General features: G+C 48.7%; 2 protein-coding genes across 6 annotated transcripts; one reads left to right on the forward strand and one right to left on the reverse strand.

The window, feature by feature from the left end:
- The first annotated feature begins 209 nt into the window (after nt 1-209).
- LOC131213331 (zinc finger protein OZF-like) lies at nt 210-2,508 on the forward strand. 3 transcript variants are annotated; one of them, XM_058207354.1, is made up of 3 exons: nt 210-441; nt 518-1,562; nt 1,650-2,508. In XM_058207354.1, the coding sequence occupies exons 1-3, from the start codon at nt 280-282 to the stop codon at nt 2,114-2,116; spliced, it is 1,674 nt and encodes a 557-aa protein (XP_058063337.1). In that variant the 5' UTR covers nt 210-279; the 3' UTR covers nt 2,117-2,508. The 3 variants fall into 3 exon arrangements, with proteins under 3 accessions (XP_058063337.1, XP_058063336.1, XP_058063338.1); XM_058207353.1 differs by having other exon boundaries at nt 518-2,508; XM_058207355.1 differs by having other exon boundaries at nt 296-314; nt 518-2,508.
- Nucleotides 2,509-10,313: 7,805 nt separating this feature from the next.
- On the reverse strand, nt 10,314-14,893 carry LOC131213328 (glutamate receptor ionotropic, NMDA 2B). 3 transcript variants are annotated; one of them, XM_058207349.1, is made up of 5 exons: nt 14,665-14,893; nt 14,339-14,571; nt 14,080-14,199; nt 10,514-12,803; nt 10,314-10,447 (listed from the first exon to the last, which is right to left on the reverse strand). In XM_058207349.1, the coding sequence occupies exons 1-5, from the start codon at nt 14,690-14,692 to the stop codon at nt 10,314-10,316; spliced, it is 2,805 nt and encodes a 934-aa protein (XP_058063332.1). In that variant the 5' UTR covers nt 14,693-14,893. The 3 variants fall into 3 exon arrangements, with proteins under 3 accessions (XP_058063332.1, XP_058063334.1, XP_058063331.1); XM_058207351.1 differs by having other exon boundaries at nt 10,314-10,415; nt 10,494-12,803; XM_058207348.1 differs by having other exon boundaries at nt 10,314-12,803.
- Nucleotides 14,894-15,628: the final 735 nt, after the last annotated feature.

Below are 15,628 nucleotides of genomic sequence, written 5' to 3' on the forward strand. Positions count from 1 at the left end.
CAGAAAGTCGTAGAAGACAACGTGAAACGTTCCAAAACTTCCGGTAAAAAAATTCAGCTCACAGTGTGTGGCGGGCTTCAAACTACCTCTGGGATCTCAGGAGCGCCGTTGTTGACGAACTTTCGACGCCCAGGAGCTGTCAAAAATTACTGATTGTCAAACGGCAAAACACGTTGAAGCGTTGTTGGGTAAATAACTGAAAAGTGGACGATGTTACAAAAGCGCTGAAACAAACGATTACAGTTAAAATGGAGTCTTCGGCATTGATTACGAAAGAGGATGGTGTTGAGTAAGCTGGTGTTGGTGTTTGAAAGGTATGATAGTGAATTATTTTCCAGAACCGCAAAGCTATGTCGATGGTGTCTGTCGAACGATGATGCTTTGGATGCTCTAACGAGCGGCGATGCCGGACAATATAAAGAACAAGAATATAGTCAAGAGGTATTAAAATTGTAGCAACAGGCATCTCACTTTGTTCCACAATAAAAACTTGTCTATGAAACTCTTACTTTTACAGATTGAATCCTCTCTTGGAGTCCCATCTGATTTGTGCTCAATGTGCGAAGCGCGCTTAAAAAAGATGGATCTGTTTCTTTGGCGATGTAATGAAAACAATGTTTTGGTCGATAAATTTATCAAACAGCAGAATACAGTGAAGAACGAAACAGAAATCCTTCAAGACCATCTTGACCACTCTGGCGAACAAATGGTTGGCTCACCACTGTCAATTGAAACCGAAGTTTTCTCACCGGACACAGGGAAGGATGTGCACTTGAATCAGAGATGTTGTACGGTTCATCAAACGAACAGGACTTATGAATGTTGTGGCAACCAACCATTCGAAGCAGAAGAAAACCCAATTACAATCAAATTAGAGTATGTAGATGTCGATGAGCAGTATCGGCTGGGAACGAATGCTTTACTGGATCATGAACCGGACGACCTGCAAACAAATCCTTTAGAATTACTCGGTCAGGATCGAGAAGATCACTCTATATCAAAGAACATGTGTGCAGATGGCACAAAGTTGTCAATTAAAACTGAAGTTACCACATCGGATGAGACGACGGATTTGCACTGGAACCAGAAGAGTTGTACTGTTCGTCAAGCGAATAGGACATATGAATGTTGTGGCAAACTACCTGATGATTTATTCGAGGCAGAGGAAAATCCAATTGCAATCAAATCAGAGTACGAAGAGGACGATGAGAAGCATCAGCTGCAAATGTCGCAAGAAACGCAAGTCGCAAGCCATCGCAAGAAACAAAAGCACCATTGCCCTCATTGTCCCGCAACATATCCAGCATTAAGTAAGTTAAAGATTCACATACGCTCTCACACTGGGGAAAGGCCATACCAGTGTAAAGTATGTGACAAAAGCTTCTATTCAACAAACAGTCTGACAGAACATTCCAAAATTCACAATAAGGACCAACACCATCAGTGTCCTCATTGTACATTAATGTTCGCACAGTTACATAGCCTAAAGGTTCATATCCGTACTCACACCGGTGAAAGACCATACCAATGTAAAGTCTGTGACAAAGCCTTCTATGCATCAGGTCATATGACAGAACATTTAAAAATTCACAATAAGGACAAACAGTATCAGTGTCCTTATTGCCCTTCAAAATTTGCCACTTCGTCAGGGTTGAACGTACACATCCGCACTCACACCGGCGAAAGGCCATACCAGTGTAAAGTATGTGGCAATGCATTCAAGACTTCAGGCCATCTGGCAGAGCATTCGAAAATACACAATAAGGACCTACAGCATAAGTGCCCCTATTGTTCATCGAAGTTCGCGCAGACTACCAAATTGAAAGTCCACATCCGTACTCACACCGGCGAAAGGCCATACAAGTGTAAAATTTGTGACAAAGCTTTTCATTCATCTGGCAATCTGGCAGCACATTCGAAAATTCACAATGAGGACCAACAGTATCAGTGCCCCTATTGTTCATCAAAGTTCGCACAGTTTTACAAATTGAGATTCCACATCCGCACTCACACCGACGAAAATCCATACAAGTGTAAATTCTGTGACAAAGCGTTCACGAAATCAACCAATTTGGCACAACACTCCAAAATTCACAAGAAGGATAAACCTTATTAAACTTCACTGTCCATTCAAGTTTGCGTTTGTATAAGATTGAATTTTGCATGTTTACTGAATCAACGCAATAAAATTATTCTGGAACAAATTGTACTGTGGATAAAATAAGAAATCTTTAATATCAGCCTCATGTGTCCTCCAGTTTAACTTTAGAAGAACGGACCACGCTGCTCAGACAGTATCTCCATCAGAAACGCTACCTACCGGAGCATTTCTTGCCTTTTTCCTTTTAGTGTTTCCGGTTTATGGAGGACCGTAGACCTACTTCACCAACAGTGGAAGCCTCGGACGGTAGATGTCAACCTCCGTTGTATATCAATAAATAAACGAACTATTGTGTTTGAATACATATAAAAATCATTATATTCTGTATCGATAAATGTCGATTCAATGAGGCGATAAAAAACTGAAAAAAATTCAATTGTTTCGATTTCAATCATAAAGAACGATTTTATTGTTAGATTTTCAGTATTAAGAGAATAATAAATTAATCGTAGGAATAAGAATTATTGAATAATAATTATTGAAAAAAAATGCCCGTTTTGCGGTAACGACCTGTTTTCTGACCACTAAGCGTTTTGAAAATACTTACTTGAAACCGATTTCGATCGGTGCTGTGCAGTGGAGCCCAACAGAGAAACAAATATAGATCGACGCACTTCGGTGCAATATTTTGTGTTAACATTTATATGTTTTCTGCTTGGTTTTATTCGCCTCAATCTCGTTTCGTCTTTTCTCTTCCTCGGGTTCGTTTATCGATTTCCTCGTGTTTAAGATCTACACTGCGCCTTCGTTGAACAACGCAAACTAGCACCCCTTACCTTTCGGCACAGTTCACTTCTCGCGGATTTGTGCTCGTTTTTTTTTCTGCTTTGAATTCTTTTGTTATGTTTTGCGTTTGTTTTTACCTTTCTCTTTCAAATATAACGTTAGTTTCTTTTTTTTCGCTCTGTTTCGCCTTTGCTAGAGTAAGATGTTTGCTTTAAAATGGGCTTTGTTTTATTATTTGTTTTATCCATTATCTATTGAATACCTAGCCTTTATTTTGGAATTTTGTTTGTTTTTGAGTGTGTGTGTGTGTGTGTGTGTGTGAGTGTGTGTTTGTATGTGTGTGTGTGTTTGGCGTTGCGCATGTTTCTTACATTAAAGTTTACTCCAATTTTTCTTACGTTTATTTGCTGCAAAGGTGTGTCTTGATTTATCTCGCGATCCTGCAGAGGAGAAAAGTTCCGTGTTTAACATGGTTTTGCTGGTTGCTACTACCATGTGTGCTATTACATTTTTATTCATGTTCCATAAGTTAGACTTGATAGTTAGGTTGTTGCTTTCGTTTAAATGTTCCATTACACGAACGTTTGTTTATTTAGTTTCCCGTTATCGTTTGTCCACTCTATGCTTAGCACCCTACGTTTGGATGGCTCATGTTCCTTCAGCACTATCAGTTTCATTTTTCTTTTTCAAATGCTGCATATCGCTAAACAGACTTCAGCTCTGCTGAAGTAAACAGGGCTGAGTTGTTTGAACGTTTTCCCAACATGATGGCAAAGACAGCTGATTAGGAAAAGCAAATAGAAAACAAAAGGGATATATCGTCGTTCTAATATCGGTTGTCAATAGTCGGGTTCGTTCTGTGCGGAAAAAGAGACTTTTTATGTTATGGCTCGAAACAGTACATCAAACCGAAAAATACAGACAAAAATACGGTCTCGGTAGTGCAGCGTAGTACGGTAGCTGCGATTAATAATGAACCACTAGGTTCTGGGTTCACTGTTGACTGCTTACTATCTTCCGTACGTACGTTTGGTTGTAACCTATTGTGTAGTATCCGTTTTCCCTTCGGGTTTCGGGCGTCACTGTCATGGGCTGTCTTTGGAAACTATTTGAAATGGGAGCCCTTCAATGTAGCGAGGCGTCGAATGTTTGGAAGTTCGGAATGCTCCGTTATGGAAAAGCTGGAAACCTAGCCATAACCTCTGGTCTGATGCTACCCAAATGATGACACAATTCTTTCGAATACATGCACGTGAATCGGTGGAAATTTCATATGACTGACGTACAAACCTAACAACAATTGTTTGCTACTTTAACATATGTACTGGAATGGCGCTTTCAGCAATAGTTGAGAGCGTTTCATTTTGAGATACCATCTTCCTTCGTACGCTGCAATCTCGAAACTAAGCTACCGCTTCATTTGCTTCTTTTGCCTTGCATCTCGTGGACCTGGTTGACAGGATCCCGACAGGACCTCTGACTATCTCTGGCTACATGGTAAAAGCAAATGATAGTTTTGCCTGATACCGTCAGCATCACTTCCAAAGACAAGCAGGTGGTAAAGCAGAGGTTTCGAAAACACGTTCACGGGGCGCTATTTCTGTCTACATCCAATGCATGCAGTATTGTACTCCTTGGTTGATGATAACCACCAATGGCGGCAGTTTGCACTGTGCGTGGACACAGCAGTAACAAATATCACCAGCGTAGCCGAAACGTACAAAAAAACTGCCAATAAGTGACATGCGTTTATATAACCTATAATCTTAAGGAATAAATTATTTGTCGGTGCACTGCACTTTCAATGTAACGCCAAACGCAAACCAATCCCCAAAGAGGTACAGCTTTTATAACCTATAACCTTACAGAGTAAATTATTTGTCAATGCATCAAGATTTTAACGACTTCGATATTCTATAATATATCATTTCGATTCGAGTTAAGTGTTCGAACTTCAGTTGTGTTGTATATTTAGTGTATATCTATAACACCGTTAGTTCTGCGCTGCTCGCCCGGTGGATATTGCACCAGTCTGTTGCAGTAGTAACTTTCGGGATCCTAGGCGCAACGCTGCTCTGGCACACCTTTGGCACTCGTACGGTACTGCACAATCGGAAATCTTGAGTTCGAGTTCCCTATACTAAAGTAACACACTGTAAATGATTTCCTTGTCCTGTAGCTATCGCGCCTTGTGTCTTGCCTCTCTAACCCGTTCTGTGCTGCCCATCCAGAGACTACTCGGTTAACTCGCGCGAACCGAACCGCGGGAACACCCAGTAGTTTAGTTGGCTTAGTTGGCAATTTGACGTCGACACACTTTGTGACAGTTTGTGAGTGGTATCTGTTTATCTGTGATTTCCGTGGTGCTCCTCTTCTTCTTGTTTGGTTCGTGTTTTCTACGGCTCTAGTGTTTTCTTTCCCTCGTACTGAAAGGCCCTAGCCCTAGCCAAGAATTCTGGTATGCAGTAAATTGTTATTTTTGTGGTTTTGCTTTGTAAATGAATCGAAACACTTTCTCAACGACTTCAAATCTATATGTATATATGTGTGTGTGTGTGTTCCTCTTTTTTCTCCCTCCCTCTCCCATGCCCTCTATATATATCCCTCTCTGTCTCGCTCTCTCTCTTCCCCTTTTTTATACTTGCTTCTGTCTATTTCGGTCTGATGTCGAACCCTAGCTTTTGGCGAACATCGGTGTCAGTGAAATAACAAGTAACCGATACCCAGAAAAATAATAAAATTACAAATTGACAACCGTGGCTCAACGTTTCCGCGCGTTCTTGCTTCGCGTGCCGATGTCCACATTCTTCGATCTCCATCGCTCTACGCAGAACACTACAATAAATAAGCGCAATTGAGCCGCGGAGCTCACTGACATGGACAGGATCACGGATCTCTGGTCCGTGCACCACCTAACGCTTATGCACCCTGCAGCAAAACTTACCGACGTCGCCGCTGCCGGCCATAGCCGGAACGAAAAAAGCGACTTATGCGGTTATCAAACAAATGGATTGCGCACTTTTAAGCCTGCCCCGAATCAAACCTCCGATCAATTGGCACCGACTACACTACTACACAATTCAACAGTTACGGCCCGTAACTTCCGTTTGTGTAATCAATTCAACAAATAATGTATCTTTCCAAACATGTGTTTTTTGTCTTTCTGTTACGTTTGTTTTTAACATTTGGTGCCAGCTTGATCTTAACTTCTCCTCTTGCATGGAGTAACCTTCTATTTGTGCGCTACGTTGCTGACTGAACAGCTCTTCGCTATTACGTTTGTCAGGTGTTACTCCGGTGCGTCTTAACTTATCAAGTGCTTGCGTCTTCGGCGAACGAACACTTATATGAAACCGAAGTTACCGAAATGGTTCATGAGTTGAACCTGCTTCCTGTTGCAACGTGTGCCATTGTTGGCCAACCGTTTACCCTGCCACTGAACAACAACGTGCCAAAGTTTACGTCCTTTAAATTTAACGAAGACAGAAATAAAAACCGTCTCGTGCCTATGCAGGGATCCGCCTGCCCATTTTAGCTCGTTTCCTTTCGTTCGATACAAAATTCCTTCAACGATATTATAGCTAGTCTTTGCTACTGCTAACCATCGGAGAACCGAGCGGATGATTTACCATTGTTCTGGTCCATTCCTAATATACTGTTTTCAATTGGCTAATCTTTGCGTATTCCAACACGAAATAAAGTACGGAATCAATATAAGAGGAAACCAGGTGGTGTGTTGATCGAAACGGAGTGTAACAACGCTAACAACAATTTAACAAACACTATCATCATTTGCCCGTTTCTGTCGTTTTGTAGTCTGATTCCTGTCTAACTGGGAAACGTTCTCCACGTTCAAGATATCGTTTTGTTAACTCAACCCTCGTCCATCGCGTTGCCGCTGTACGTATCGTTCTTTAAACCTCGCCTATATAAACAGCTCGCCAGCTTCTTTCTAGAATTGATTTTCCATTTTCTTATCTAATACACGCTCAATTCGGTTTGCTTACTTAAAGGGCTGTGCTTTCTCGTATATGAATGGTTTGCCATTTTTTACTCGACGTAGTTGGGTATGGTTGCTTGGTTTTAATCAACTGTTTTTTTTTGTCTTTTTTCATCTTCTTTCTTTGTAGTTTTGCACAACATCCAACTGTTAACCATTTTCTTGCCGCTAAGTTACTGCAGTTCATTGCTAATTTCACTATTGTTTTTTTTTTCATTAATTCAATTGTTAACACGCACATTTCAATTTTTGTTAGTCTGCTTGTTGTTTTTGTTACCATTCGTGTGTAAACTGTGTTCTCTATGAGTATGAGTCTGTTCTGTTTTTTTTTTGTTCACGACCTTATAATAAATAGTAACCATAGGTAATAATGATATTTTAATCAAACTTTGAACCATTACAACAATCACTGGCAACAGCTTTATGTTTTAATCTGACAAATGTTGCCTCTAACTGTTCGTCAGCGGCATAAATATGGCACTAAATATGCACGCAAGACTTTCGCATACCAGCATCGTACGCTACGCATGACGCTTTCCCACCATCGCATCCCAGCGCACGGCCAAGTTCGTCCCAACATATCTATGGCAACGTATACGATCAGGACAGAAATTAAAACCATTACGAAGCATTTCATGCGATGTCACTGAGGTTCTGAAAATTAATTGTTCTGATCGAGTAGATCGTTAAAGCGTTTAGCGAGCATCGGAACGGAACTCAGATGCATTACAGGATGGTGGGTGGTCGAAACTGTCTGCCCACTGTACAGCAACTGTACGACGACTCGCGACACCCGTGTATCAGGATTGCGGAACTATATGTTTGGTTTTTTTGTGTGTTTTTTTTTAATGTTTTGCATGCATGCACTGCCTTGTGTTTTCATTTTTGATTTCAGTTACGTTTTATTTAAATGTGTCTACTCTCTTGCCCTTGCCTCTCATTTACTTCTCTCTTACCGTTTTTGTGGTGATTTATTATTAGTATTATTATTATACCATTATATTATTATTATTATATTATGTTGTTATTATTATTATTATTATTATTATTATTATTAGTTCATTATTATTATTTCATCTTGTTTTTGAATGTCATTAAATTGTGTGCTTTGTTTATTTTGTTTGATTTGTTTGTATGTATGCGAACTTTTTTCATTCAAAAAGCTTCTCTTGACATATACACACACACACACACATACATTCGTACTTGGGATCAGTTTCTATCGGCTTACTATAATAATCACTTACGACACGCTATGATTTAAGTTATATTATTTCCCCGCAAATATTACCCCATCACCCTCGTTCACTGTTACAATTAGGCCATCGTTTGTTTTGTTCTTAAATAATTTTATGCACAAGTGAAAAAGTGAGTATTTACGTGTGGTTGTTTCGGGTGTGAGAAGTTTTTTTTCTTTTCCTGTTTTGTTCAACGCTTATTTTTCTCTCACATTCTCTGGTTTAGTTTTGTGCTTTTTGGTTTGGTTTGCTGTTTTTTTACGTTACGTGCTGCATCGATTGAAATCTTTCTTTAACGGGTTTTGCTTTTTCGTTTCACTCTTTTCGCTCTACCTTCCACTTGCCAACACCGAACACGCCATACAGTGATTGAATAAGCAATTGTGTTTAGTGTTTTTTTTTCTTCTTTTTCTTTTTCGTTTTAAGGTTTTGCTTATTACAGCGCTACAGCGTTACCGTACTTTATGCGTTTTTCTTTTTGTTAAACAATTTACACTTGCCTGCCATGCACTGCAGGCCACCGTCGCATGCTTGAGAGAAAATGCTGTTCTAAGGATGCGGCCGGATACACCGGCGGCCCTCGGACACTCGCCGGCGTACTCTTTATACTTGCTTTTACTACGAAGTTAACTGTTTCTGTTTTCGTCACTGCATTCTGGCAACCACCCCCGTTAGCCGCTATCGTAAAAAGTCCTGTTCCTGTGTGCGTGTGTTGTTGTTGTGTTCGGGCATTCAATGGTTACGCTGTTTGTGCGCTTGTAACTCAACCCCTTTGACCGTCCCCACAAAGTTTGAGCCTCACCCACGGATTACTCTCTCTCTCTCGCTCTCCTTATGACCAGTCAAATGATGGAGCATCTCTGGAGCACCTTTCACTGAGCCCTCCCCGCCGCCCTACCTCCTCCCACGCCGAGTAAAAATGAATAACGTGCGCTGTGTTGCAGTAGTCCTTAGTAGCTAGCTACTACGCAACAGTAGGTGGCACCTCACACACCGGTTATGACAGAGCATCCCAATGTCTTCTGTCACTTTCGGAAGTGATAGTCCGCGCACATAGACACTCACACACATCCACACACACAAACACACTTTCGCGAGTGGTGCCGTTCAGCCTGTGAGGGGCCTTGTCCAGAGGTTAGTTCGAGGAAGTCGCAGCGGTTGTGACTGTGGGGTTAAGAGTGGATGCTTATAGAGGTTGCTACGAATTGTTACATTGCTGTCCGTTTCTGTTATGGTGATCACAAAAGTAAACCCGATGCCGCACGCTCCCCCTTGCCGCACTGCTGCTGCTGATGCTGCGTGTTGGGATGTCGGCCAACTGCCATTAGAATGATGCGTATTGCACAGCCCCACGTACAAGTTTCGCTCACCTGCGCCCACCTTGTCGCGCGAACTGTGGTTACTCCTAATTACGTTCTAGTTAACTTCTTAGGTGATTTGAGGAGGAGTTGAAGTGGGGTCAGTGGTCAGCTGATTGGACACGTGGCACGGCTAGTGTGTGACGAGTTGGTAAACGGTGTGAGAGGTTCTACTTCCGCGCATCTCGCGTACCATCAGCTCAGCACCTGTGTTGTGGCTGTGGATCTTGATGGTGGTGGATGGGGAGCGCTTGGGAGGAGAGGAGCCAATGTCGGGTGGTTTCAACGCCCTCGGGGGGGGTCTATACGTCTACACGTGTTTGTTGTGAAGGCCTGCTACTGTAACTTGCCGGATGCGGGTTGCGCCCCTTAACAATTACGTAATATAATTGAACTCAGCGTCATCGTCGTCGTCACCGTCGTGTCACCGTCTTCATCCTCGCGTGCTTCCGGCGAAAAACCAAGTAAAACTCGGCCCGGTCCAGTGGCGGGGTCAGTCGTCAGTCAGTTACAGTCGGTTCAACCCCCGAATCAAAAAGGACTGGAGGAGAACTCAATATACTCGGTTACTTCTACTACTACGAATATTACTACTAGCACTACTACTGTCTACTGTATAACCTCTCTGCAAGGCAGCGAGGTTCTCGCAAATGCGGAACCCCCGGCGGAGTTTCCCGCGGCCTGTCAACGGTGGGACCCGTTTCCCAAACGTGCGCGCGCGTGTGTATGTGTGTAGGTGGGTGTGGGTGGGTCGGTGTGTGGGTGGGTGGTGGTCGGCTCCAACGCTGTTTTCGTCTCCTGTCGTCGGACACAATTCCTTCTTACGATGCTTACAGTACCGTTTCCATCTCGGCGATTTCGGTTTTGTACGACCAACGGTAGAGGTCCTGGGCGCTGCCACCGAGGCTTAGGTTGCCGAGCAGGTGGGGAGGCTGCCGTGGGCCAACGTGGGCGCCCCGGGCCCCTCCAGGTGTCGCCAGTAGCTTCGCACAACCACCACCACCGGCGGCCGCCGCCGCTGCCGCCGCGCCGATGATGTCGCCCGTGGACGCCATTTTGAGCTGGGGTGGCTTGATGCCGTGCGAGTGCATCGCCTTCTCGAGCTGCTGGTTCCGCAGGCGCGACATGTCCAGCTCGTGCTTCACCTTCCACAGGTGCGTGTCGCAGATCGGGTCGTTGCAGCGGTGCCGGCGCAGGATCTCGGTCGCCTCGTACACGGCACCCCGGAACGTGAGCGACTTGCCCATGCTGAGCGAGATGAGCGCGCAGCAGCCACCGCGGTCCTTTTTGGCGAGCCGCTTGCGGAAATACTTGAAGTACAGGTGCTCCAGCAGCAGCAGCAGCGCGGCCAGCAGGATGCCCGCCATCAGCAGCAGGAACGCGGACAGGAACTGCTCGAGCGCGAGCGGGTCGGACGACTTGTGCTCCTGCTTGCCGGGCCGGCACGTGCCGGTCATCCAGAAGCGGCGCAACCGCTCCAGATCCCCGTTGGCGCGGAACTCTAGTAGCCGCTTGTTGAACATGCCGACGTACTTGGAGTTGCGGCTGAACGCTAGCCCGTACCCGGTCATCGCGTACCACTGGCCGACCGTCAGCAACCGGCAGTCCTCGTCCTGCTGCACCAGGTAGTCGAGCACGGTGCCATCGTAGATGAATGCGTCGAGCTGGCCGCTCAACACGGCGGTCACACCGTCGGCCACGCTCGACCGGTTGTACTGCTTCATGTAGTAGTGCATCTCTTTGAAGTACTTCGAGATGGTCGAGTCGGTGTGGCTCCACGGGATCGTACCGAACTTGATGGTGGGCTTGTGGGAGAACGGGTGCGACAGGCGCGAGTCGTCCAGCCCGGTGAACTCGTGGAACTCCTCGCGCGTGATCATGAACGCGGCCAGGTTGGCGGTGTAGATGGCGAGGAAAACCACCGCGAACATCGCCCACACGTTCGTCATGAAGCGCGACGTGAAGCCGCGCGGCGAGTCGACGTGGACGGCCGCCTGGAACAGGACCGCCCACACCAGCCAGTACGTGCGGAACAGCGAGAACCGGTACGGTGTCGACTGGCCGTTCTGGAGCACCGTTTTCATGTCGTACCCGCTCGGCGACAGCCACTCGAACAGGAAGATCATGAAGGTGGCCGCCTGGATGGCGAAGATCCCGACCAGCATCCAGGACGCGGTGTCGAACGGTTCGAGGAACGCGGTCGGCGAGATGATGCCGGTGCGCTTCGCCACCACGATCGCGATGCCGGTCTCCATGAACGGCTCGCTAAAGTCGACCACCGCCTCCCGCTCCGCGTTGATCATCAGCGACGTCAGCACCATGTCCGTCTTGCGGTTGACCAGCTCGTGGATCAGCCCGTTCCACTTCCCGTTCTCGAGCGTGCCCCACTTGCCGTCCTCGACCCGCACCAGCTCGTACGTGAAGCCGAGCTCCTCGGCGAACTTCTCCAGCAGATCGATACAGAACCCGCTGCAACACTGGTAGAACGAACCGTTCTTGTGCGCCTGGCCCATATCGATGTCGGTCATCTCGTGGTCGGCCGCCACCCGGCACAGCACCCCCCGGTCCATCAGGCACTTGCCGCTGATCGGGTCCGCCGGCGACAGGTTGATGTAGGGCGCCTCCTCCAGGAACGTGATCTTCAGGTGGAACTTCTCCGGCACGCCCTGCGGCGGTGTGTGCGAGTTGCCCGGCCAGGCAATGTCGCGGATGTCCAGCTTCTGCTGCTGCCACGACTTCCACACCCCGATCTCCTCCCACACGAGGCCCTTGCTGTTGACGCTCGGGCGCAGGTTCATGATCTTCAGCTCCGCCGACCGCAGGTCACCGTCGGCCGTGAACTCCACGTTCGGTTTGTTCGACTCGACGCTCTCGAGCGACACGTTGCGCAGGTACTTGAAGAATACCTCACCACTGTCCCACCGGCCCCGGCCCTGGTCCTCGCACGAGAGCTGGTGCGTGTCGAGCCGCCGGCCCGTGTTCTTCACGTCGTTCAGGTAGTACTCGACGCCATACGCGTACACCCGGATCGCGGTCGCGATCTCGTTCACCAGCGCACCGGACGACGTGTCGAAGTGCACGCCGAGCATGCCGACCGGGAACTGCGGGTGCGTCTGCGTGTTCTCGATCACGCTCTGCGTCACCACCCACACGTAGTTCTCGCCGGTAATCTGCAGCTCCTCTGCCGCGTGCAGTATCTCGATCGCTTCGCTCTTGGTGCAGTACAGCAGCATCACTCGCGCCTCGCTGTTCACCAGCTCCAGCAGATCGCTCGGACGGGTTACGATAATTGAGTTAAGTATGGTGAACTTGAAGTGATCCTATCGGTCCGAAAGAGAAAGAGAGAACGAGTATGGGTCTATATACCGATTTTCCTAAGTAGTGCCCAATCCCACCAAGAATTCGTCATAGCTTCGAAGCATCATCAATCAAGGATCAAGGGCTAACGCCACCTTCTCCGCCCCCAAAGGACAGTCTAGGTCTAGGGCGAGAGCCATCAATTTAATCGGCTAGAACTGTCCAATCGCAAGTGCTAACATAGACAGAACGGCCGGGGAGTCAATGTTGTTGGAGCCCCTCGAAAAGACAGCATGGAGCGTATCCACGTCCACGTCGGTTCCGTGCTCGAACCGTTCCAGGTTGTACGTTTTCCAAACGGACCTAATCCAGGTGGGCAGGTTAACTCTTGTGTTCTCCAGTGTCGGAAGGCCCGGCTGATGCAGTGCCTGACGTGGCCAATGACGAGTAGTAACTTGTAACAATGCAATGGACAGGCAGGGTTACGCAACTCTTTGGCCGTTCCCGTAACTGGTCGTAACTGTGCGAATGCCGTAGAAATAGTTAGTCAGTGCCCAGTTTGATTCGGGGTTCGCAAACCTGTATTGCATTGTTGAACCGTGTGCTGAACCCTATTTAGTTCGTCACACAGCAGTTTCTGAAGCCAAACGGAGGTCGTTCTGGAAGCCCCAAACAGTCCTCCGAAGAGCAGATCATGCAGAACACTGGGACATCGTGTTTGACGTATGCCTAGCGCAGCGTTAGGCTCTCAGAACTTGGAACCGCGCGACCACTGAGCCGGAAAAGCGCATAGTCATCGCCCGTGTGGAGATGCCCGCATTTTCCGTCATCCTCATCGACGGTGGGGCCCCGGGCACCGGGTTATTAATGACTCGGCCTAATGAGATTGTGAGCAAGGGGCATCAATGTGCTGCAAATCACCAGTTCGTTCCATTTTCTGCCAGCTCCACCGATAATGGAGCGCGCCCTACACACACCCACAACCGTCGACGGCAGGCCACGGGGCCAGCCGAGATCGGTCGTCATCGAGCGGCGAGGAGCGACTTTAATTTTCCACCTCATCAACCGGCTCGCGGAGTTCATATAGTATTATGAACCCCCTCTGCAAGACTTATCTGCACCAGCCCCCCGAAGAACCGCGAAATGGATGCCGCGCACGGGGCACACTGCACCGGTAGCCCCAGCCTGCGATACGGGGCAGAATACGAGGGGGGCAGATAATAGGCGTGTAATAGGCAATGGAGTGGAAATGAATGGCTGGCAGGATATTGCATTTCCGCACCGCACCGCACTACTCACCATGGCTGCCACCTGCTCGCGTACCGCCTGCACAAAGTCATCGTGGCCCGCTATTTGGGACGTCACCACCGAGAACTGGTGCCATTTGTAGCGTTCCAGGATGCTAAGCATGGCGGCACTCTGCAACGTGGAGCAGTGTTCTCGTCCACAGAGATACACAGCGAGAGGCACAGTGAGAGAGAGAGAGAGTGTAAGCGGGAGAGAAAAAGAGATAGAGATAGTGAGAGCAGTTGCGGAGAAACAAGCAGAAAATCCGTACCTGATGCTCGATGCTGGGCGCTAGCTGGAGCTGCAGGGCGGACTGGGAGGCGCGGCGCTCGAGGCCCGAGTTGTCCGCGTTCCACGAGATCACCGGGATGCCGAGGTAGCCGGCCAGCTGCAGGAAGTACTGGGCGGACGCCGTGCTCCGCCCGTACGACTCGTAGTTCATCATGTACAGAATGGCGGTGACGTTGGCGTGCAGGAACTCCTTGCACAGCGTGTTCAGGATGGCTGTGGGGTTTCGAAACGAACAGTCAGGGCCACAGGTTTGTTTGAATTACGCGGCTCTCTTGGTTGCGCGGGGGATCAGGCCGTGATAATTACCTGTCGGGCTGGGCGTTAGCGACATCATGTCGAAGTGTATGTTGGACGTTTGAAATTCGTGGTCCTTCAGAAAGGTGAGCTTCGAGCCGCGCCCCTTCTGCAGGCCCTGAACGGCTGAGTTGATCGACCGGAGGTACTCCCGGCGGCCAAAGTTCGTGTGCGGCACCAGCAGGCCAATGTTGAGCTGGTGCTCGGCCGAACCACGGGCCGACCCTCCCGACAAGCTGCTACCACCGCCGCCGCCGCCGCCGCCACCGCTGCCGCCACCACCGCTGCTGGAACCACCGCCACCCCCACTACCGCCAAACGAGCGTCCGGGCGTGCCGGGAATGCCGGCGCCACTGCCACCATTGCTGAAACTGCCCGCCCGGGTGCCGGGCCCTCCGTCACCGGGACCGCCCCCGGAGCCACCAGTCGCTCCACCGGTCCCACCAAGGGTACTGCCACTGGCACCGGGGCCGCCAGTGCCGCTCCCGCTAGCACCCGCACCACTGGTCGCACCGCTGGCGTCGACTCCTCGATTGCTGCCACCGCCGAGCGTGATGCCTGTGCCGGTCCGGCCCCCGGACGTCTTGTAGCTCTTCGTTTCGACCGTGGCCGGGCCTCCGCACAGCAGCAGCAGCACCAGCAGCAGGCCACCGACGGCGAGCAGTACCTTCATTTTGCAGCGAACACGCACGCGGCCCTACCTAGCAGTGATTGCCGGCTCCAAGCTTCATCGACGCAATCGGATCAGTGGCGCGCCCGTCCACGGCGCCCGCGCTCAGGCATCGGCCGTCCAGGGATCGTCCAGGGCTGGGCAGCAGCAGCAGATCACGGCCCCGTGCGCGTCCTCCGGCGGCATGTGCCGCTACCGCTGCTGCCGCTGCTGCTGCAAGTCGGGTTGATAGGTGTTGTTGATGTGTTGACTTTTGACGTCTCGTTGTCTGTTTGTTTACCAAAATAGTGGCGAGCGGCAGCGGTG

Source organism: Anopheles bellator, chromosome X, assembly GCF_943735745.2.
Source record: "Anopheles bellator chromosome X, idAnoBellAS_SP24_06.2, whole genome shotgun sequence".
NCBI lineage: Eukaryota > Metazoa > Arthropoda > Insecta > Diptera > Culicidae > Anopheles > Anopheles bellator.

Bases quoted from the DNA above. Each gene is read 5' to 3' on its own strand.
- LOC131213331 (XM_058207353.1), top strand. From the start codon at position 280: ATGGTGTTGAGTAAGCTGGTGTTGGTGTTTGAAAGGTATGATAGTGAA. The intron at 442-517 runs GTATTAAAATTG...TTACTTTTACAG, and splicing joins AACAAGAATATAGTCAAGAG to ATTGAATCCTCTCTTGGAGT.
- LOC131213328 (XM_058207348.1), bottom strand. From the start codon at position 14,692: ATGATGTCGCTAACGCCCAGCCCGACAG. The intron at 14,572-14,664 runs GTAATTATCACG...GAAACCCCACAG, and splicing joins GCTAACGCCCAGCCCGACAG to CCATCCTGAACACGCTGTGC. The intron at 14,200-14,338 runs GTACGGATTTTC...TCCACGTTGCAG, and splicing joins CGCCCAGCATCGAGCATCAG to AGTGCCGCCATGCTTAGCAT.